The 22,967-nt window shown below is 39.7% G+C and overlaps 1 protein-coding gene across 1 annotated transcript in view; it reads left to right on the top strand.

The window, feature by feature from the left end:
• Positions 1–22,967, top strand: part of Akap7 (A kinase (PRKA) anchor protein 7) — a gene marked incomplete in the record, with an annotated part of 118,829 nt that overhangs the window by 21,579 nt on the left and 74,283 nt on the right. The window contains 2 exon segments of the mRNA XM_013516678.1: positions 3,817–3,953; positions 7,785–7,945. Coding sequence (XP_013372132.1) covers positions 3,817–3,953; positions 7,785–7,945 — 298 coding nt within the window.

The following is a 22,967-nucleotide window of genomic DNA, read 5'->3' on the forward strand; positions in this document are numbered from 1 at the left end:
GGCTTGAGTATGTGATCCTCGTGCCTCATTTAACTTTTTTTTCTTTTAAATCAGGTCACCACCCTCTGATCCCAGAGCCCATTAATAACTAAGCCCTCCAGGGCTGTTTCAGTTCCAGTAAGAAATAAGGGCTCCCTGCTGTGTTTAAACCGAGCGTGTTTAACAAGTGAGATTTCTAATCTAGCCCTGTAATGAGAAACTGAGTCATCTTCTTTCTGTTTACATGGTGCAATAATAGACCATTCAGTCTTTTGTGGGAAGACAAAGGCGGATCTTCGGAGAGGTTCTCAGCTGCTTTTCTGGCATCTTTAGGGCCCTCCCTTGAGGCTGTCGGTACTTTCCTCAGGCTTGTCCCGTCTGTCCTGCTGGTGTCATCCATTTCTGTGCTTGTAGGGTCCTGATATCTTAGGTATAAACTGATACACCACTGGAAGTCCAGGGCTACAGGTTCCTGTGAGGATTCTAAATTTCCTAGTGGGTTTTCATTGGTTGCAGTAACAAAAATCACCTGTTTGGGTTTACCTTCTTACAATACCCCTGGTCACATGATCATGTATCAGCTAGCTGTTTGCGATTGGCCGAAAGTAACCTGTGTTTCTGTCCGACATAAGCAGAAATAATTACAAGACTCAAATTTTGCTTATCCTTTCAGTTTAAGCAAGATTAAAGCTATATTTAACTTTGTTGCAAAATCTAAGGCCTTATCCATTTTGTTTGCTCAGGGATTTTTCGCACCCTATCTCCATTTTAATTTGGCTTTACTGCTTCCTCTTGGGAAAACACCATTTCACCTGTTAGTCTCTTTCAGATTATAAGGAATAGAGAATCCTGGAGTTATTTTAGGTGATGTGAATTTATTGATCGATTATAGTACTGGGGATTAAGCTTGGGGCCTTCACACTGAACTATATGCCCAGCCCTTTTAGATATCTTTTTGAGACAGGGTCCTCCTGAGTCACTAAGTTGCCCAGGCTAGATTCAGACTTGCAACCCTACTGCCTCAGCCTCTAGAGTGTTGTGATTGCAGGTTGTTGTGCCACCAAACCTGGTGTGAATTCATTGTAAAAACATGTGGTGATAAAGAAAATTATTCTGTTAAAGGTGGTAAGGCAGACCTTATTCATTATTCGTGGGGGCCATGCAGCTAGAGCCATTCTTGTCATAGGGCCTTGCTGTGGAGGGGAGGGATTGGGCACAACTCTCACTCCTCCAGAAAGGGGAGTTTATACTGAGGGGTAGGGTTGGAGTCAGCGGATAGAAAATGACTAAGAGAAAACATGGAGGGTTGAGGGCTAAACTGCCTTGCGTAGGCTATTGCTGAAGGCAAACCACAGTGATATTGAAGGTGCTACATAGCAAGGGCGGGGGCTCTTCACTAAGTGGACGTCACAAGCTTCTTACTCAGAAAGGCTTCTGCAGTGACACAGAAGCCAAAGGTCAGGCATAATCACGCAGAGGACTCCGAGGAACTTGATTCAAGTTTTTGTGAAAGGAGAGAGACTGTTACGGGAAGTCAGATCCTAGGACCGCATCTCATGATTTGCTCAGTCTCATTCTGCAGATAATGAGAACATTGTTCAGGGTAAAACAGACCGCAGTGCTCATGATTGAGTTTTCTCTTATCTCTTTTTTTATGAATTCTGCTTCTACCGCCAGGCCCTCTCTTTTTTCTCTTCTCTCTTAGTCCTTGTGCTTTTGCGGGGCTTTTACGTGTCCCTTTTCCTCTGCTTTTTCTGAGTTTGCTGTTTTAAATACAGACTACTCTCTGGTGCACTCACATTTAGAAGTTGCTGAGAATTGGATCTAACCGGAAGTGGAGAAGGGAGGAAACATTCCTGAAAGGAGTAGGCAGATGAAGTGTTTCACCTGGATGCAAACTGTAGTGATTTTCTCACATTTGCATTTGGCACGCTTTCACTTCTGTATCTGTGGTTATTCCTGACCTCACGTATCAGCAAGATGCCAGCAGTCATTCTTACTGAGGTCATCGCTATCCTGAAAAATCTTAGGGCTGTGACGAATAGTTCCTCAGACTCCTTTGCTTGGGGATAAACTTCTAACAGAAATGGAATGCTCCCTGCTGGTTGGACCTTCCTGTGGCAAGAATAAAGCTGTTTTCTTAGAAAAAAAAAAAAAAATCCTAACCAGCGATCAAGCATAATGCCTTTTTTTTTTTCCTTAGAAAAGATCATAGTTAGTGAGTCACACTCTACAATATGAAGACAGATTTCTTAAAAGATGCATGGCCATTGAGCTACTCAGCTAGTGAACCAGTCCACAGAATAAGGGTACTGGGCCCAGTCCTCTTAGACGGATAAACATTTTGCAACTTTTCCCAGTTTTTACAAGGGTGGATGTCTTAGTTACTTTCCTCATTGCTGAGACAAAATACCCAACACCCGAAGTTAAAGGAGAAAAGGTTTATGTGACTCATCGTTTGTAGAGGTTTCGGTCCATAATTGGCTGGTTCCAGGGTGACATGGCAGAGGGGCATCGCAGAAGAGAAACAGTTCACGGCAGGCAGAAGACAGCAAAAGCAACAAGCAGCAAGCAACAAGCCCCTTTCTGTTCCTTGTATTGTATCTGGGTTACGTGTGCTTAGGGTGGACCACCCTCACACACTTAAGCCTAGCACAGTTAATCCTAGCACTGTATTGTAAATCAATCCCAACCTCACACAGTCTAGATCTGTCCACCTCTGAAAAGCCCCATGACTACATGAGGCTTTGAAGGGATATCTAGACACAAGCCGTAACAGGTGATAAAAATATAGAAGGACATTCTTTAATTAGAATGCATTGAGGACACAATGATTTGTTTATTATTTGTTAGAGTTTCTTAAGATACGGCTTCATTATACAGCCCAGACTAGCCTTGAGTTTGCAACCTGTCTCAGCGTCTTTTTTTTTTTTTTTTTTTTTGGTTTTTTTACTAGTACTGGGAATCGAACTCACGATCTTGCGCTTGCCAGGCAGGCGCTGTGCCGCTGAGCTAAATCCCCAGCCCCCCAAAAACATATAATGAGTGTTGGAATAAAAACTTTTATTACACTATAAAATACATTGGCAGTCATCCCCTTGAAAATACTCCTTCTTTTGGGCCAGAGATATAGCTCAGTGGCACAAGCGCCTGCCTGGCAAGTGCAAGGTCCTGAGTTTGATTCCCCATACCAAAAAAAAAAAGAAAAAGAAAATACTCCCTCTTACTTTGAACACACTCATCCCATTGTTCTTGCCGCTTTCTGAAGCAGTTCTGGAAGTCCTCTTTTGTGGGTGTCGTTACGAGATGTGACCAAAACAGCGCTGCTGCTGCTGTGTGTCATCCAGCAGAAAGCCAAGCTCTTAGAAACGTTAGGGCGTGTCCTCGTCCGCCTCATTCACTGGCTATGGCACCGTGCGACTTCCGCCTCTTTGCCAGAGTGAAAATCACCATGAAAGGTAAATGTTTTAAGTGAATTTGGGACATGGAGACTGCCACCACAGGGCAACTGAAGACACAAAAGTGGAGCACATCGTGGAAAAGTCCTCGAAGTCAGGTATCGCGCACATGTGGGAACAAGTTGACAGTTAGCATTAGTATGGTTGCAGAACCTTGGAATTGTTCTGATTTTGGTGGTTGTCTGTCTATCTGTCTCTTTCTTTTCTTTCTCCCTTCCTCCCTTTTTTCCTCCTTGAGACACGGTCTTGCTGTGTAGTCCAGGCTGGCCGTGAACTCTCAGGGAGCCTCACCACACCTGGCATTGTTTTCCTTCTTGCTTTACAATTTGCTCTACAAAATTCATGCTGACCCATCTCTATTTTTTGTACATGTGATTAGATTACAGGCGGAATTAAGACTCTGCAAAGCACGATAATAGAGCAAGATCAGCGCCTGGCTAAAGCCATGGTTGGTGATGGCTCCTTCCACGTTACCTTGCTAGTGATGCAGCTGTTAAATGCAGATGAAGTGAACATGTGAGTAATGCAACTTCCTTGAATGTCATTTTTCAAATTATTACTCCAGTGTGTTAAACACAGTAGAACTCAAAGTCATTGAAATATGAAAGAAATATTCTTACTTCAATTAATAATACAGAGGATTAGTGTACCTAACTATTTTTCTGACAGACTTTTTCACTCTGTTACTATCAAGTGGCAGCCCTTGGTTACGTGGCTGGTTTGTCCTTATGCGTTACGTAAGCACTCTGGAGTTTGATTCTGCAGTGTCAGCTGGGATTCGAGGCAAAGCTTCTGGGACAGTGGCTTCACCACCTTTCCTTAGTTGCTTGGTTTGGATAATTCACTGGCTGTCTTAGTCGATGGAGAAAATCATACTACCAGCCCATGTCGAGCTCTTAGTGTAGGCCCTGCTAGGTGATGGGTACTTGATAATGTAGCCGTCAGAGCTGCCATTTTACTGGGGGGGTGGACAGCTTCCATTTCGCCTCATGTATTCGTACAGTCCCTGTGTGCCACCCTTGGGTGCGAAGGGTGAAATGGCAGTTGCCCATCGCCGCTTTCCATCCTGGGGTGACAAACCTCGCTCTTCCCCCAGTTCTCTGGGGCACTACCAGTCCCCCTCCTCCATTACGTCTGTACAGCCTGCTGATGAAACCCAAGCTTCAGCTCTTTGGAAAGCCAAGGCCAGAATGACTGCAGGGGACTTCTGTTTTATTTCTTGACATATATGTCCTTCTTAGGAATAAAGAACAAGGACTGGATTAGGTGAGGGTGAAGAAAAGGAAAAATAAAAGAGAGAAGACAAAATAAATTGATAACTCAGAATATCCAGCTACATGGGATTGTCATAGCTATGTCTGTAGAGATTGGACTTCTGTTCTGCCTGAAGCTGTCCTCCCAGCAGCAATTTGGACACCCTTCCAGGGGAGAGAGGAGCAGAGACTTTGATTCATTCAGGTAGATAGCACTTGTGCAGAGAATCACTTTGACTGGTCACCTTGCCAACCAGAAGGAAAAACAGATGTTCCCAAGAGAAGAGAAACCATGGGAGATGTGACCCAGAAAGTGAATGGCCGAGCGGGAAGGAGGAGCCCCTGGGTGTGTGAGAATCATGTTTGTGGGGTTCTCTAGGCAGCGCCAGTAGGGGGCTGTCTCACTCTCCAGTGGGCGTGTCTCTCTTGTGTACTGAGAATTATCGAAGGGATTGGCTGAGTGTTGCAGTCTCAAGTCCAAAGGCAGTCTTGAGGTAGAATTCCTTCTTTCTCCAGGGACCTCAGTCTTTTCTCTTAAGACTTTCAACTGATGAGAAGAGGTCCGCCCCATGCCAGAGGGGCTGAGGTGTCAGCTCTTAAGTGGCGCTGAGATTCAAAGTGTGGCCTTAGTGTGAACACCTAAGTGGAGTAAAGTCAATTGTTTGCAGGGAAGACATTGTTTATATGGAGGATTTTTAAAAGTCTCTAATCTTTGATGCTATCTGTGTGATATGGACGTTATCGCGATTGTTTTGCATTTTTTCTTCCTTTTGAAAGCATAGTATGATATGTTAGTATTTAATAAAGTATTGGCTAATGGATTGGATATGGAATATGCAGAGACTATTTTTTTAAAATCAGGAACTCATTCAGGTGAATATTACCCAAGGACATTTATGTTTCCACAGTATAGATAAAGGAAGGAGAAATACGTACCAGGTGTGGTATGTCCCAGCACTCAGGAGGCTGGGGCAGCAGGATTATTATAAGGGAAAGATCTGCTTGAACTATATAGTGAGTTCAAGGCTGGCCTAAACTAAGTAGCAAGACCCTCTTTCAAACCTTCCCCCAATAAAACAAACAACCCGCCCCAAATAGAAATGCAGGAGGCCAAATCCAGCAGGTGATTTGATAATATAGCTGTCCTATCTTAATTTGAAATATAAGCTTTGGTTCTGAGCTCCAGCTTTAGAATTCTGTTTATATATGAATATACTTTTTAAAAAATTTTACTGTAAAGAAGTCTTCCTATAGACCAGTCTTGTAATTCTGTTTTTGTTTGTTTGTTTGTTTGTTTGTTTGTTCGTTTTGACACAGGGTTTTGCTATGTAGTACAGGCTGGCCTTGAACTCACTAAGTAGTCCTGGCTGACCTTGAACTCATGGCGATCCTTCTGCCTCAGCCTCTTGGTGCTAGGACTACAGGTGTGCACCACCATGCCCAGCTTGTATTTCTTTAAAGAAAAACAACATATGGCATTTACTCTTTCTGAAAAGTCTTGGCCTCTCTTGCACCTGCTTGGGCATAGTTTTCCTTTGAAATGAACGTCTTAAATTCCCCAGTTTACAACAGAAGAGCCTGGAGCAGTTGTCCTGTTATCTCATGTTTTAACTAACATGGGAGACAACACTGAGTTAGAAGGGTGTCTACTCTGTCCTTTTAAATGACCAAAAGTACATTAGGTGAGGTCGGATTTAGTATGAGGATGTATAGGGATGATGTGTTTACATTATTAACAAATGTTACCAAATGTGCAAGGCTGATATGAAATACCATGCTGTCTTACGTCATAGCAGGGAGGCGAGACAGAATAAGAAAGTCAGGAAATCAGTTATTACAGCAAGACTAATTTAGAGATGTAAAAGACATAGGAAGGTACTGTTTTTGTTTCACACATTCTGCTGTGAACAAATCATTGATCAGGATAATTGAAATTAATGATGGCCGTGTTCGCTTCAGCAGCTAAATTAATGAGGGTTGATTAAAAGGGTGTTTGAAAGCCCCTTCCATACTGCATGTGTGCCTATTTCTTTTGTAAGTAACTGCTGCCCTCTAGTGAGAGTTTACTATTTTTCACATAATAAACTACTTAAACCAAAATTCTCAAGGTGAAAATAATTGATCCTCCTTTTCAAAATATTCAAAATCTTTTAGTGTCTAATCAATAATACGGTAAAGGGGGTTGGGGGTTTAGTTCAGCAGCACAGTGCCTGCCTGGCAAGTGCAAGGTCATGAGTTCGATTCCTGGTACCAGAAGAAAAAACAAAACAAAACAAAAAAAATAAGAAAAAAAATATGGTAAACATTTATTTTAATAAAAATCATAAAGACTTGAAAACACAGGGTACACCTAATTAAACATAGGCTAAATAACTATACCAAGCATGTACCTTCAGTTGGGAAATATAATTAAGCTTATATTTTATTGAATCCAAGTACAGTGTATTATCTTATTGTAGAGAAAAACCATATTTTAAGAGGTAATGTGGATTGAGTTTTCATAGCATGCCTTGCAAATAGTAAGTACTGTGTATTAGTAGTTTTATAAAAAATTTAGAGCTTTCCACATAGACAAATATAAACTTTCATAGGTACTGTTTTTAGGGAAATATATCAGTAACTTTTTGAATTGTGTATACCGTATTTACTTTGTAGAAATTTATTCATGAACTATTCCATTGTACTTACTTTTATATTTTTAATTAGAATTACCTATAACTTTAATTATAACTACATAAAGATTTAATTCATTTCTGTGGTTTTTTGTTTTTTTGTTTTTTTGTTTCTTTGTTTCTTTGAGACAGGGTCTTGCTATACAGTTCAGGCTGGCCTTAAGCTCACTTTGTAGCCCAGGCTATCCTCGAGCTTGCAATGATCCTCCTGCCTCAGCCTTCTCAGTGCTGGGATTACAGGTGTGTGCCATCACGCCCAGCTCATTTCTGTGGTTTTTATTTAAAAACCAATATTAGCTTTAATCATATGGGTTACCTCTAGAAGGTATTTTTGCCTCTCAAAGGGGTTAGTTTTTTCCTTATTTGGTTCTGCATGTGCTCTGGCTTGATATGTTAATGAACACGCTGTTGTTTCCTGCCAGCGGTGTGGATGCACTTTTGCAGTTGAAGCCGTCGGTAGAAGATGTCCTCCAGGGCCGGCAGCTGACGTTACCCTTCCAAGGGACTGACACCTTCGGAAATCAGGTTGGCTTCGTGAAGCTGGCGGATGGAGACCACATCCCCCCACTTTTAGAGATTGCAGGTAAAACGGACAGCACCCTCACTCGATATCTTATTGGCTGAAGAAGTGATGTTTTCATTTTTGTCATAGAGGCTTGATGTCTTTTAATTTTTGAAGCCAGTATGTATAACATCTTTTTTTTTTTTTTTTTTTTTTTTTTGAGATACGGTCTTGCTGTGTAGTTCAGACTGGCCTTGAGCTCCCTACATAGCCCAGGCTGGCTTTGAACTTGCAGCAGTCCTCCTGCCTCAGCCTCCTGAGTGACGAGAGGTGTGTGCCACTGTGCCCGCCAACCTGTAACTTCACTTTATGAGTTAGTTGCTTTGGTGTTTGCTTGTGTGAATAAGGATTAAACAGAGTGCCTGAAAAGTTACCTTGACTTTTGGACCAGAGGAGTGCGTCAGTTCTGGGGCTTTCTGAAAGGTGATGGACTGGACTCAAGTATTAGTCATAAGTCTGAAGGATCCGAGTACTCATCATGACATTTGACATGAGGCTGAAACTTAGTAAGTATTGAATGAGTAGCAGTCAGCAGTTGCCTGTGCAGAGGCTGTGGGAGTTGTCATCCGCCCCAGAGAGCCGGTCCCTGAGCCAGCTACATTTGCCTTTGTTCTACTCCCCTCCTCCCTTTTCAGCTGTTACTCTGAGCGGAAAACCTATTTGGGATGGTGTTAGACTCCACGCAGTAGAGACCATTTGTTGGTACTGGAGTTGAAAGTTTCAAGGAATTGCATGTAAAATAACCCACAACGTGTGAGTGACTTTCAAGTTTGATTGAGAGATTACAGGTTGGGTGTCGCCTCCTGTCAGCTCATGTCAGGTTCGGTAATCCTCGGCTTACCCTACACTCTCATCCTTGGGCCATGCATGGCCCACTTTTAGCTTCCTTTTTCCGTCTTCTTTCTCTTTTATCCTCTTTTCAGACCCTTCTCCCTGTGTTTATGCACATGTTTAAGAATACTGTAATAACCTAGGAATTTCCCAAGGGAGACGACAGCTAGAATTTGGGTAGGGTAGTGGCGCTCACTGATGATTGGTTCCAGTCGTTCTGATGAGTATGGAAAACTGAGTACCAAACTGGGAAGTTCTGCACAGTGTGTTGATACTCTCCAAGCCATGAGTACGAGGGCAGAATTTTTGCATCAAAATACATTGAGTACAAAATTCTACAAGTTTCAGAGTCAAGGACCAAGATGTGATGCTAATATAAACTATATTGTCTTCTTCATAATATCTTGGCCTTCTTCTGTTTAAATTAACCAACGTTGTGAAGTTGGGGTTTATTATTTCCTTATATTCTCCCGAAACATATATTATGTCTTTGTAATCTTCACTTCCCGTAAAGAACATCGTGTTGTCTGTGACCTTTTGTAACGTACTTTCCCACTTACTGTATTGCCTGTGTGCAGATTAGAAATGGCTTATTCAAAAGCACAAGTGGAGCTGAAGGCAGGTTGTAGTGAGGATCTGATTTCATTGTTGGTAAGTTTTTCTTTTGTGCTATTAGGATTTTGTGATGAATATTTTGTGAACATCAGTGTTTTCATAGGGTTTGATCATCATTCAGACTAGTTGTGAGCTAGAATGACATCTTATGTGCTGTTGATTGTATTGCCTTCATTCATTATTCATTTGGGCTTATCACACATGGAGCTGTTTGGTTATCTTTCCAGTAAAAGATTTCTGTTGAGCATATTTTACATAAGAACATTTCATTTGGCTCGTGAATCTAAAATTTAGTATTGATGCTACTAGTAAAACAATTACATGCATCTTAGTTAAGGTTTTTATAAATTTATCTCCTCTATATTCATTTCTTGTACCTAATGTTGGGCCCAAGGCATTATACTTTAGTATGAATAATTCATTCTGTCGGTGTGCAGTTAGTTAACATTCATTAGGTGTTTGGGATTAAAAAAAAAAAAAAACTTAAAAAAAAAAAGTTCCTTGTCCTCTAAGGAGCTTATAGTCTTGTTTGGAAACAGTGACCAATTATAATGCAGCATGATCAGTTCTGTACCTAGAGGAAGGTGCAGAATACTGGTAGGAGAAGGAGTCTGCATTGCACAAGAATAAGTAATTGGGCAGGTTGTAGGAGGGTATTCTAGGCAGAGGGAATCAACTGTATGTGGAAAGAAATCGAGGTATATTTAGGGACCCACAATTAGTTTTACTATAATATAAATTGCAAGTCTAGGCATATTGTGGTTTGTGTCTAGATGTCCCTCCAAAGCCTCATGTAGTCATGGGGCAGGCTTCTAGAGTTTATGATCAATTCATGGTCCCATGCTGGGATTGTGGGTAGGAGTGCCAAACCCACCCTGGGGCGAGTAGCCTGCATACAGTATAAGGGAGGGAAAGAGGCTGCTTGCTGCTCCTCCATTTTTGCTCCTGTTGCTTTTGCTGTTTTCCACCACCATGAATTGTTGCCCTCTGCCATGTACCACTCTGCCTTAGAGCCAGCTGCATGTAGACTGAAACCTCCACAAACTGTGAGCTAAATAAACCTTTCCTGGCTTAATTCTGGGCATCGGGTATTTTGTTCCAGCAGTGAGAAAAAAGTAACCAAGACAAGGGGTGTCAGTAAAATTAGATGCAACATACTAAACTGAAATAGGGCTTGAGGAAAGTGGTGAAGACTAGAATAGTGAGCAAGAAAGAAAGACACAGAGAAAGTCTTTGAAAAAATTTAATATCCTGTCATGAGAAAAGCTCTGAAGAAACTAGGTATTCAGGGATCACTCATCAATCTACTGGTAGCCATATACAGTAAACCCACAGCCAAAGTTATTCTGAATGGGCACAAATTGAAAGCATTTCATCTAAAATCAGGAATGAAGCTAGGATTTCTGCTCTCATCATTCCTATTCAATATAGCTCTTGAAATTTTAGCTACAGCAATTAGGCAAGAGAAAGTAATAAAAGAAAGAAAGAAGTCTACATGCTTCGTCTGAATTTTTATCACTCTCTTCTGCTTCAAAAATTTGTAAGTTTTGTCTTTTAGTTATGTCCCAGAGTTCTTGAATGTTTTGTTCATGGTTTTTGTTTATTTTTCTCAGTGTCTGCATGTGGTAGTTCTCAACCTTATTTTTAAGCCCTGGAATTCTATCTTCTGCTATGTCCTGTATTGGTGAGGCTTTCTGTTAAGTTGTTTTATTTGACCTCTGCTTTTTATTTCCAACATTTCTGTTTGGTTCTTCTTTCGAATCTCTTTTTGTTGAGTTCCTCCTTCCTGTCTTGCATTGTCTTCCTTAAATCACCTAGTTGTTTATTTGTATCATCTTTGAAATCATTAATTATTTTACAAATGCGTCTTTTGAATTATTTGTCTTGCAGTTCACCCACTTGGATGTCTTTAGATTCAGTTACTGATGAATTATGAAAATTTGGAAGAGTTGTGTTGCCTGTTTTTTCATAGTTCTTATGTTTCTGTGTTTAGATTTCTGCCTCTCTTGGGACGGGTATCTCTTTCACTTTTATTTTAGGGTCACGTCAGTGTCCAGCCTTCCTTTGAGGGCTTAGTTCCCCACACCACTCAAAGAGGAGAAAATAAGACTGAGTAATGTTGACAACCCAAAGACAAACCAGGTACTGGCATTCAGTAAAAAACAACTAAAAGCAAAACCAATACTATCCTTAACAATACAAAAGAGGGACTTCTATCTAGAATATATAAAGAATTAAAAAAAATCAGGCCCCCAAAATTCAAAGACCCAATCCAAAAATGGGCATCTGAGATAAATACACACTTCTCAGATGAAGAAATACTAACGACAAATAAATATATGACAAAATGTTCAACATCACTGGTCATTTGAGAAATGCAAATTAAAACAACACTGAGATTCCATCTCACCCCAGAAAGAATGGTTATTATTAAGAAATCAACCAATAACAAATGCTGGAGAGGCTGTGGGGAGAAAGGAACCCTTCTCCACTGCTGGTGGGAGTGTAGATTGGTGAAACCACTGTGGAAATCAATTTGGAGATTCCTCGCAAAACTAGGAGTAGAAGTCCCACTTAACCCAGCTGTTCCCCTTCTGGGTATTTTCCCAGAAGAATTAAAAACATCATACCACAGCAATATATGTGCATCCATGTTTATGACAGTGCAATTTGTCATAGCTAAATCTTGGAAACACCCCAAATGCCCATCCACTGAGGAATGGATAAAAAAGATGTGATGTTTTTATACAGTGGAGTATTACTCAGCTATAAAAAAGGTAAACTCGAGGCTTTTATAGGTAAATGGGTGCAACTAGATACCATCCTCATAAGTGAACTAAAGTGGACCCAGATGTGTAAACATCATATTGTCTCCCTAGTGTAAGAACTTGAAAGAGTAAATAAAATCAAAACATACCATAAATATGAAAGGGAAAGAAATTGCTCAAAGGAACAACTGGGGTGAGGGAAAGAAGAAAAAGAAAGAAGGAAGGCAAAATATATATGTAAATGTATATAGAAGGATAGGTGGGATACTGTACTGCTGATGTGTGGTGGTTTATTGAAAGGAACAGTTAATGCTTAATTTTTTTTTATTTTGACCAGTTTTGCAGGCTTATATCTGGTAATCTGAGCAACTGATTTGAAGACAACAGTATATAATATAATAACCACTGGTGAATTTTTACCATCTTGTTTAGTATCATCTGTATCATCTCTAATTTTTTTTTAAAATTATTTTTAAAATTTTCTTTCATGGTTTGATCAGTCTTGCATTCTTACCTCGGGTAATCTGAGCAACTTTGCTGAAGATAACAATATGTAATATAACAACCACTGTTAATTCCTATCATTTTGTTTTGAAACCCTGTATCATTTTTAATGTTTTTGCTTTGTTTTGTTTTTGTCTGTGATGTGGGTATTTTGCTATTGTTCTTTTTTTCTATTCTCTTTAAAATAAAAAAAATACAAAAGAGATCAGCAATAATAATTTAGACTAAAAGCAAACCAGGTATCGACACACAGTAGCAATTTACTAAAGGCAACAACTATACTACCATTAACAATAGAAAAGAAACAAACAATACTTGCATAGAGTAAGCTAAATAGCTAAAAATTAATAATAGTTAATAGTAATGATAAAAAACCAGGTGAGGAAAGGGAAAAATAAGTTTGTTTGTTTGGGTTTTTTTGGGACAGGGTCTCGCTATATAGTTCAGGCTGTCCATAAAATTCACCAGGTAGGCCAGGTAGGCCTTGAACTTGTGACAATCCACCTGCTGTAGCCTCCCAAGTGCTAGGATTACAGGTGTGTGCCACCACACCTGGCAAAGAAAAGTAAAATTTGAGAAAGAAGGAAGATGAAGAGGAGAGAAAAGTGAGATAAAAATCTAATGAAAGGATAAAAAGTAATAGAATCAGGTAAGAGACACGCATAGACATATGCACAACAAAAATATGAAAAAAGAATAAAGCAAAGACCAGAAAGAAAGAAAAAATGAACAAACAACGAAGAAAAAGAGAGGAGTCCCCCAAAATCCTCCATGTTGAGATGTTTGGGTGGGTAGTTTCTTTCCCGGGTCACCAGATATTAGAATCCACCACATATAGGGGAGGGATGGTGAGTCACAGCTGGGGCCCATTATGTCTCCACAGCTACTTTTTGTTGTCTGAATGCTGAGTCCTGTCCCACCTTTCCCACAGGGTAGAGCCTGTCATTGGTATGTTGTCTGCCTCAGGGTTCTATTCACTTTAAGTGCCTTTCATGTTTGTTGTTGCTCTTCTATGTATCTTGAGCCACTTCTCTTCCCAACTGGCTTTGTGGACTGTGGGCTTGTGAAGCAACTTGTTCCAGAGGCCCCTCTGTCTGTATACCCTGGGACATGGCAGATGTCCAAGTGTCACCTTTGGTATTTGGGGAAAGCAAACAGATCATGAGTTCTGTGATGGAAGTAGGTATCAAGGGGAGGCAGAAGTTTACGGAACTCTATCTTGGCACTTTCAGACCAAGCCTACTGGGAGAACCACATGGCTTTTCACCACAGAGGGTAGTGCTATTAACCATTGTGTCTTCTGCTGCCTGAGGTCTCTGCTGGTACATTTCCCAGGTTTGTAAGTAGCCCTGTCCCTCTTTGGAGCTGTCTCTTGTGGCTGTGTGCAACCCAGCCACTGTGGTACGGTGGCCCAAGAAACCATGAAGTGTAGATGTTCTATGAATTCTGCTTCCAGGACTAGTTCAGTCTTAAACAATAAACTTTTTCTCAAAATGGCTTCCAGTTATATCCCTCCTAAATATGGCAGGTGTTGCAGTAGATTTCTTCTCCCAAGCCAGGCATCCAAGGGAAAGAAGTTACTTTTAGTGTAAAACCCCACACTGTATTTATAGCTTACAATAACATGGGCTTTTCCTGGGACTTCTGACCCTCTCTGAGCTTACTTTGTGTTTTCTCTTTATTTCCCTCAGTTTCTCTGTGATTTTTTTCCTTCCTGAAGTTTTTTCTTGAGAAACGAAGCTCTTCTTCTGTTCTAGAAGAGCTACAGAGCTCTTCTTCTCTTTCTCTTGCTAAATTGTTTTCCAGGTCCTGGTGATCCTGTGATTTGCTGCTGGCTTCTATGCTGCCATCTTACTCTCTGGGGGCTTTTTTTTCTCTTTCTTTTGTGAAACATGGTTTTACTATGCAGTTCAGGCTATCCTTGAACTCATGGAGATCCTTGAACTCATGGAGATAATAATAGATTAGAGTATAAGATGGACAGCTTGAACTGCATAGGAAAACCCACCTCAAAAAGACAAAAGGAAGAATTAGTTGTCTGCAAGCTTAGAATTTAGTTTATAACATATTTCAATTTACAATATAGGACATAATGTCATTCTTCTTGTGTACTTTCCTCATAGTTTCATCTTATTTCCCAGTTTTAGTCTCTCCTAGTCCCATTTTCCTTATATTGAATGTACTTATCTTGTTAAAATATATACTTCTTTGGGGTCGCCTTAAAATGTAATTCTTGGGACAGGATAGAGCAAAGTATATGTAAACAAAATGCAAGCAAACAGACAGTGTGTATAAGTCACGTAAGATGTGAAATCTCCAGTTGGCCAAGGAGAAGACAAGTCATTTAGAGCTGAGGTCCACAGCTGACAAACTTAATCCATTGTTTCTGACTATTCTGGAGAAAATGTTAGATTTAAATATTTTTTGTAATATAAATATCACTGTCATCAGAAACATTTCTACTTATTCATTCATTCTTTTTAAATTCTTCAGTGAGTGCTTGTAACATTGAGAATCCCATCCATTCTTTGCTGATAGTCTCACAAAGGCATTTTCCAATACTGATGAAAGATCCATTGTGTGCCGAGGAATGTGAAATCTCACCAGCTTTGATGTGAATATCAAATCAAGAGTGTAGGTTTGTTTGACCACTGCCCCTGTATGTCCTGTCTTGAGTCCAGATATATTAGGTACTGTTACTTTTAACTTCTGTAATTAAAAAATAGTAATAAAAATATTTCCACTTGTCTAAAAATTTCAACAAAACGTTACAAAAGATGCACTGAGGCCAGAATTCAATTTCCCTCATGCAATCACTGTTTTTTTTTTTTTTTTTTTACTTTGATTGGTTGATTGATTGGGTAAGGGAAACAACTTTATTTTTGTTCTTATAACCAGCAGGGTAAAACAGATCTTTACTTTTTAAAAGATGTCTTAATTTTTATTTTTATTGACATACGTTTACAGTGTATAATTGTATTTATTGTGGGGGAGCTGGTACATATACATAACGTATCTTAATAGAACATTAAAAGTCAGAATGTTTTCTTTTATTAGTGCATGTTTGAGATATATTCCTCCTTTTGATCTCTTATGTGTGTGTTGTACTGTTGCCTCTGGTTATAGTTTTATGCATGTTTATAAGAAATCTAAATATTTTAATACACATGGAATGCTTTGTACAGTATCCAGTCAGTAAACCAATACATATGTATGAATTATTGAGTCCTGACTGTGTCAGGCATTGAAATGGAGTGACAGCCTCTATTTACACAGTATTGATAACATAGAATTTTGGCCCTATTTTGCTCCTTTAGGATTATTTACTATTATTTTTTGGGTGCTGGAGATTACGCTGTACCACTGAGCTACATCCCAGCCCCCCGATTTGTTTTTTAATCAGTACTTCAGGACTAGTACCACTTAATTCCAACAGTATTAGTACAATAATTAATATTTTGGTTTGTGGCATATTTCAGAAACTTTCACTTGATGGCATATTCTAACTTTCAAAAGAGTATATTTTATTTATGAAGGCACTCAATTTCTAAAAACTTTATAATAAACTGTGTATTGTAATATATATATTACTAGTCTGACGTCATGGAAAGCAGGAGAATTTGTAAACAAAACAAGTAGTCTGCGTTACCTAATTTATATTGAGACAGTTTTTAGAAGCTAAATTCTCAAAGTATTATGTGGTTATTATAAAAGAAGAATGAATGAACTTATTACTGAAAAGTATCACAAGAAGAGTAAGTTTTTAATGCATAAAATTGAAGAAAATTATTGTGCATTTTGAACTAGTAGTTCGAATTGGTGAGCTTTTTCCATTGATGTAGTTCAAGATGTGCTGCTTTGAAATATTCCAAGCTGAAGGGATCTGAGAAATTAGCAGAAGCAGGAGGGTGGGGTGTCTCTGATTTCCTACCCTTTTCCCATGAAGGAGGTCATGAAACTGAGGCAGGGCTTCCTCCACTTCCCCTGAGCAGGTTGTGTTGGAGAGTTACCGTTTTCCTGAGTCCATGGGACACAGAGTAATCTGAGCCAGTGGGCCCAGCCTGGTCCCTCCAGTGCGGTACTGTTCAGTCCTACTTCTCTGTAGCATCTACTTCTTCAAACCCGCACAAAGCACACGGGTGAGCAGGCGTGGAGACCCAAGTCTGTAATCCCAGTACTCGGGAAGCTGAGACAGGAGGACTGCCGCAAGTTGGAGACAGCCTGAGATATGTAGTGAGTTTATGGGCAGCCTGAATTATATAGCAAGACCTTGTCTCAAAAGAAAAAAAAGAAAAAAAGAAAGAAAAAACAAATGCACAGGCCTACCCATTTTTGTGTGTTGGGGGGAGGGTCCTCATTTCCTTAAGGAGAGTCCCTTGTCACATAAAACTTACATTAAATGCATTTCAGTGCTTTTCTCCTGCTTGTCCATGGATGTAAGAGGGATGAGTACAAGATACTTCCGTTTTCTGGCACAGTCACTGTTTGGATTACACATCCGGTCTGAGCGTTTCCTTCCAGCACCTGCTGTGGGCTGAGGAGACCCTGCCCATTGCTGCACGCTGTGCCCCTGTTGCTTTCTGCTGGCTGCTGCCTGAGCAGGGCAGGGTCTATATCATCACAAGCTCTGCTGCTGAGCGTCCTGCCGTCACCTTGAGTGACCTTGCCTTCTGGAATAAAGCTGCACCTTCTCCTTCCCCGGCAGTCGCCCTCAGAATTAAGGAGATACAGAGAATTGTGCATTTATATGGCATTTCTTTTTTTACATTCTACAATGATGAAATTGCTCTGCAAAGCTCTTTCTGTAGAAATGGTTATGTGATCTTATTCATTTTTTTTCAGCACAATGTAATTCTGTTAAGAAGGTTTCTAGATTGAGAGATTGCTGAAAATTTAGCCTGCTGGAATTACCTTTGTTCAAAAAAATCTTTCTTGAAAAAAATCCTTGTGCAAAATGAGAAAAGTGCCTTTAGCATGATAAAAGATTCCAAGTACATTTGTCTCATAAAAGGAAAAATGAAGGATTTTTTAAAACATTCACCTGAACGTTATCCTTTCTCTTGTGGTTTTCCCCACAGGAGCAGAGGGACTATGTCTTGTGTTTTCTGCCCTGGAAGGGAATCTGCTCAGCGAACCTTTGGGCTCTTCTTGGAGTCTCTGCTGCTGCATGGAGACTCACTCCCAACCCCGCAGGCTGGGGCTTGTTCTGACAGCCTGCTGGGTTAGGGTCTCTTCAGGAACATCAGAACAGCTTTGCCCACTTCATTTAGAATTTCCCAAGATCAGCTTCTGTCCCCAACAGGGATGTCTGCATTTCCACTCCCACAGGAGTGAGGACCGCTGTGTATCGGTTCCACTTCTGCGTCTGGCATATGTCCACCATCCTTCCTGTCCTTTCTCACCTCTTTTGTAATCCTTTTCCTTCTCCCTCTTTCATTTACTTGGCTTTCAGATGCCTACTTGGACTTACTTTGTGATAGGATTTATTCTAATCATCTTACAAATACCAATTCATTTGGTTTTAGCAAACCAGGGAGGTAGAGATCATTATCATCACCCTCACTTTACAGAAAAGAAAGGTCAGGCATATGAAGGAGAAAATGAAGAAATCACACAATCACGTGGGTTGGTTGGACGGCACATGTGCCTTCCTGGCAAGCCCACAGCTCCTGAGCAATTCTCTCTCCCTGTCTTTTCTCACTGCTTCAGCCTTTTGTCTGGAGAGGCCTAACGGTCCCCCTTCTCTCAACACATAGCCCTAAGCCTGGCCCCTGTGCACTTTGATCCCTGTACTTAGTAAACTTAGAAACTTGTCATTTTTAACTGCATTGACGAGGCCTGTCACCCCAAGACAGGGTCTCGTCAAGTTGTGCAGGCTGGTCTTGAACTCACTTTCTCTGTAGCCCAGGCTGGTCTCCAAATCGCAGTGATTCTCCTGCCTCACCCTCCCAAGGGCTGGGATTACAGGTGTGTGCCACCACGCCAAGTGAGAGTTTTTTGTTCTCTTCATCAAGTTTGGCTAGATGTTTATGTTATCTTTTCAAAGTACCAACCCTTTGATTCATTGATCTTTTGTATTGTCATTTTAGTCTCAGTTTCATTAATTTCTGCTGTGATCTTTATAATTTTTTTCCTTTTACTTCTTTTGGATTTGGATTGTTCTAATCATTGCAGGACCTTGAGATGCATCATTTTTGTATTCATTTGGGATTGTACTTTTAATGTGTACATTCATAGCTATAAACTCTCTTAGCACTGTTTTCCTTGTGTCCCATGGGTCTTGAAATGTTGTGCTCCATTGTCCTTTGGTGCTATGAACTTTTCTCATTTCTTCCCTGATTTCCTCTCTGTTCCACTGATTACTCACTAGTGTATTACTTAATCTCCATGTGTTTGTATAGTTTCTTGGCTTCTTATGCTGTTGATTTTTAGTTTCATTCTGCTGTGATCCAATAGTATGCAGGGGATTCTTTCTGTTTTTTTATATTATTTAATCATGCATTATGAGCTAGTATTTTGGAAAAGACTATTTTGGAAAAAGTTCTGTGTGCTTCTCAGAAAAATGTGTTCTTGTTGGATGAAAAACTAGATATCTGTTAAATACATTTGTTTGATGGTGTGCTTTAACTCTGATATTTCTTTGTTGTTTTTTTTGGTCTGATTGAGCTGTTTTTGAGAGTGGTTTATTCAAGTCCTCTGCTGTGATTGTGTTAGTGTCTGTCTGTCCTTTTATGTCTAGTAGCTTTTGTTTTATGAAGTGAGGCGAGCCAATATTTTGTACATATTTTAAATTGTACAAAATTGTTATTTCTTTTAAATTGTTCCCTTAAGCAGTATATAGTGGTTGGCTTTGTCTTTTCTAATCACAAACTATCACATGTAATAGAACTCCACATTCCTAGAATCATGTATTGAAAGACTGTTGTTTCCCATTGAATGGCTTTAGCACCCTTGTTGAAATGATTTGATCAAAAAAAAAAAAAAAAAAAAAAGAAATGATTTGATCAGTACCATTGTCCTTTCCTGCTGCTATAACAAAATGCCTTAGACTTGGTAAATTGTAAACTGCAGAGATGTATTTATCACTGCAGAAATATAATATACCCTCCTGGAGGCTAGAAGTCCAAGGTTAGGCACCTGCAGATTCAATGTCTGGTTCCCTGTTGTTGTGACCTTACATGGTAGAAAGAATGAATCCTGTGTCTTCACTTAGACGGCAAAAGGCAAAAGGGACAATTAGGTTTTATGCCAGCCTTTCGTGATGGCATTGATACCATTCAGGAGGGTGGAGCTCTCCTCATCTGTTACCTGCCACAGACCTCAATTCTTGATGCCATCATCTCAGGGGTAACGTTTCTTTTTTTGTTTTTTTGTTTTTCTCCGGTACCAGGAACCGAACTCACGACCTTGCGCTTGCCAGGCAAGCGCTTTTGCCGCTGAGCTAAATCCCCAGCCCCTGAGCTAAATCCCCAGCCCCAGGGGTAACGTTTCAACATGGGAACTGGGAGGCCACAGAGATGCGGACCACAGCATCCATGTATATGAGGAGTCATCTGTTTCTTTGATGGTGTTTATGGTAGCCTTGTTACAAGTTTGAAATCGGGAAGTGTGAGGTTCCTAACATTACTGTTTTTATCTTTTAAAACAGTTTTGTTATTAATTCTTGGTTCAGGTGCCTAACTCCAGGGCCTTGCACATGTGAGACACACACTCCACCATGGAGCTACCCTTCAGCCCTATTCTTCTTTATCAAGATAGTTTGGGGAACTTGGGATTCCTGAGGTTCAGTATGAATTTTAGGATTGTTTTTAATCTCTGCAAGAGATATCCTTGAGATTCTGGTGGAGACTGCAGTAAACCAGAAGGTTGCTCCGAGTAGTATTGACTTTTTTATTTTATGGAAAAAAAGGTAAAACAACATTTCATAACAAAATCATGGGAGAATAACAATAGTTAATACATTACATGTTATCTTTAAAGTAGTTGGTCAAGGGTATAAGATGTGGGCATAAAAATTTCTCCAATCAATATTAGCACAAACTTTCCTTTTTAATGAACTAAGAGATACTAATAGTATAACGGACTTGCATTTTTTTTTCCTTTTCCCTACTGACCTTTCCCCTTTTACCTGTCCTAGTTCCTTTTTCCTTTTGAACAATTTCTTCTCATTTCACAATGTCTATTGTACATTTTAGAACTTACTTACTCCTCCACTTTCTCATATCAGGGAGAAAATATGTTTACACATGTGGATCTGATTTATTTCACTTAACGAGTGTGGCCTCAAGTTGCATCTATTTACCTATAAAAGTCTCATGTTTATCTTCCTTTATGTTTAGTAGTACTTTATCATATAAAGAAAACTTTCTTTATTCATTCCTCAGGTGATGGGCATTTGGGTTGTTTCCAAGGTTTAGCTATTACAAATTGTGCTGCTATAAACACTGGTGAACATATATCACTGTGGAATAATGTTTTTAATTCTTCTGGAAAGATACCTAGAAGGGGAATAGCTGGGTAGAATGTGATGTCTAATCCAAGTTTTTTTGAGGAATCGCTGCACTGATTTCCACAGTGATTGTACCAGTCTACACTCCTACCAATAGTGAGGAAGGGTTCCTTTTCCCCTACAGCTCACCATAATTTATTATTGGTTGATTTCTTGATGGTAACCATTTTTTGCTGGAGTGAAATGGAATCTCAATGTTGTTTTAATTTGCATCTCTCAAGTGACCAGTGGTGTTGAACATTTTTTCATATATTTATTTGCCATTTGCATTTCTTCATCTGAGAAGTGTGTATTCATCTCAGATGCCCATTTTTGGATTGGGTCTTTGAATTGGGAGGAGTTCTGATTTTTTTCAATTCTTTATATGTTCTAGATAGAAGTCCTTTGTCTGAGAGACAGTTGACTAAAATTTTTTCCACTGTGTGGGTTGTCTTTTCACTCTGTTGGTAATTTCTTCTGCTGTGCAAAAGCTTTTTAATAAGATGAGATCCCAGTTGATTCTTTGAAGTATTTCCCATGCAGTCTGGGTTTTGATCATGAACTCTCTGCCTACCCCTATGTCTTAAAGATTTCTACCCACTTTCTCTTCCAGTAGATTTTGTGTTTCTGTTTTAATATTTAGATCTTTGATCCATTGTGACTTCAGTTTAGTGCATAGTGGTAGACAGGGGTCTAATTTTGGTCTTCAACATGTAGAAAGCCAGTTTTCCCAGCCTCGTTTATTAAAGAGGCTATCTTTCTTCCAGTGAACATGTTTGGCCCCTTTGTCAAAGATAAGCTGGCTGAGTGTGTTTGTAGTTGTGTCTACATCTTCTACTCTGTTTCTGGTCCTCATGTCTGTTTTTCTTGCCAGTATCATGCTGATTTTATCGCAGTAGCTTTGTAGTGTAATTTTAAGTCAGGGATTATGATGCCTCCTGCCTTGCCTTTGTTGCCCAAGATTGCCTTTGCTATTCTAAGTCTCTTCTGGTTTCAGATCAATTTTAGGAATTTTTTTTTCTAGATCTGTGAGGTATGCTAACGGTATTTTGATCAGGATTGCATTAAATCTGCATAACGATTTTGAAAGTATGGTCATTTTCACAATGTTGATTCTTCCTATCCATGAGCAAGGGATACCTTTCCATTTTCTGATATCCTTTTCAATCATCCTTTTCAGAGTAGTGTAATTTTTAATGTATAGATCCTTTACTTCCTCTGTTAAATTGATTCCTAAGTATTTCTTTCTTTCTTTTTTTTTGGGGGGGTGCTATTGTGAAGGGTGTAGTTTCCCTAATTTCTCTCTCAGTGGGTTTGTTGTGCACAGAATGCCATTGATTTTTGAGTGTTGACTTTGTATCCAGCTATGCTACTAAATTTGGTTATTAAATCTAGCAGTCTTTTGATGGAGTTTTGGGGGTCTTTTATGTAGAATATAATGTCATCTGCAAATAATAATCATTTCACTTCTTCCTTTCCTGTCCTTATTCCTTTTATTTCTACCTCTTGTCTAATTGCTCAGACTAGTGTTTCCAGAACTATATTGAATAGGAGTGGTGATAGTGGACATTCTTGTCTTGTTCCTGATTTTAGCATTCACATTTTAGCAGTATTCCAGTTACTGAGAGTCCCTGACATATGCTGGTTTACCTTGTGATTTTCTGCATTTATGGTGGTGCAGAAGTGACCTGCATTTAGTAGGAAGTGCACTTGGAATTTTGTTTTTTCTTGGGACTAGTGATGTGCTTGTGGTACTCTCTTGCTATGGTGGATGTTGGCTCTACCTCAGTCACACTATTACAAGAGTAAATAACTAGCTGGGCATGGTGGAAGATGC

The sequence above is a fragment of the Chinchilla lanigera genome, unplaced genomic scaffold (genome assembly GCF_000276665.1).
Source record: "Chinchilla lanigera isolate Chin_1 unplaced genomic scaffold, ChiLan1.0 scaffold00035, whole genome shotgun sequence".
NCBI classification, from domain to species: domain Eukaryota; kingdom Metazoa; phylum Chordata; class Mammalia; order Rodentia; family Chinchillidae; genus Chinchilla; species Chinchilla lanigera.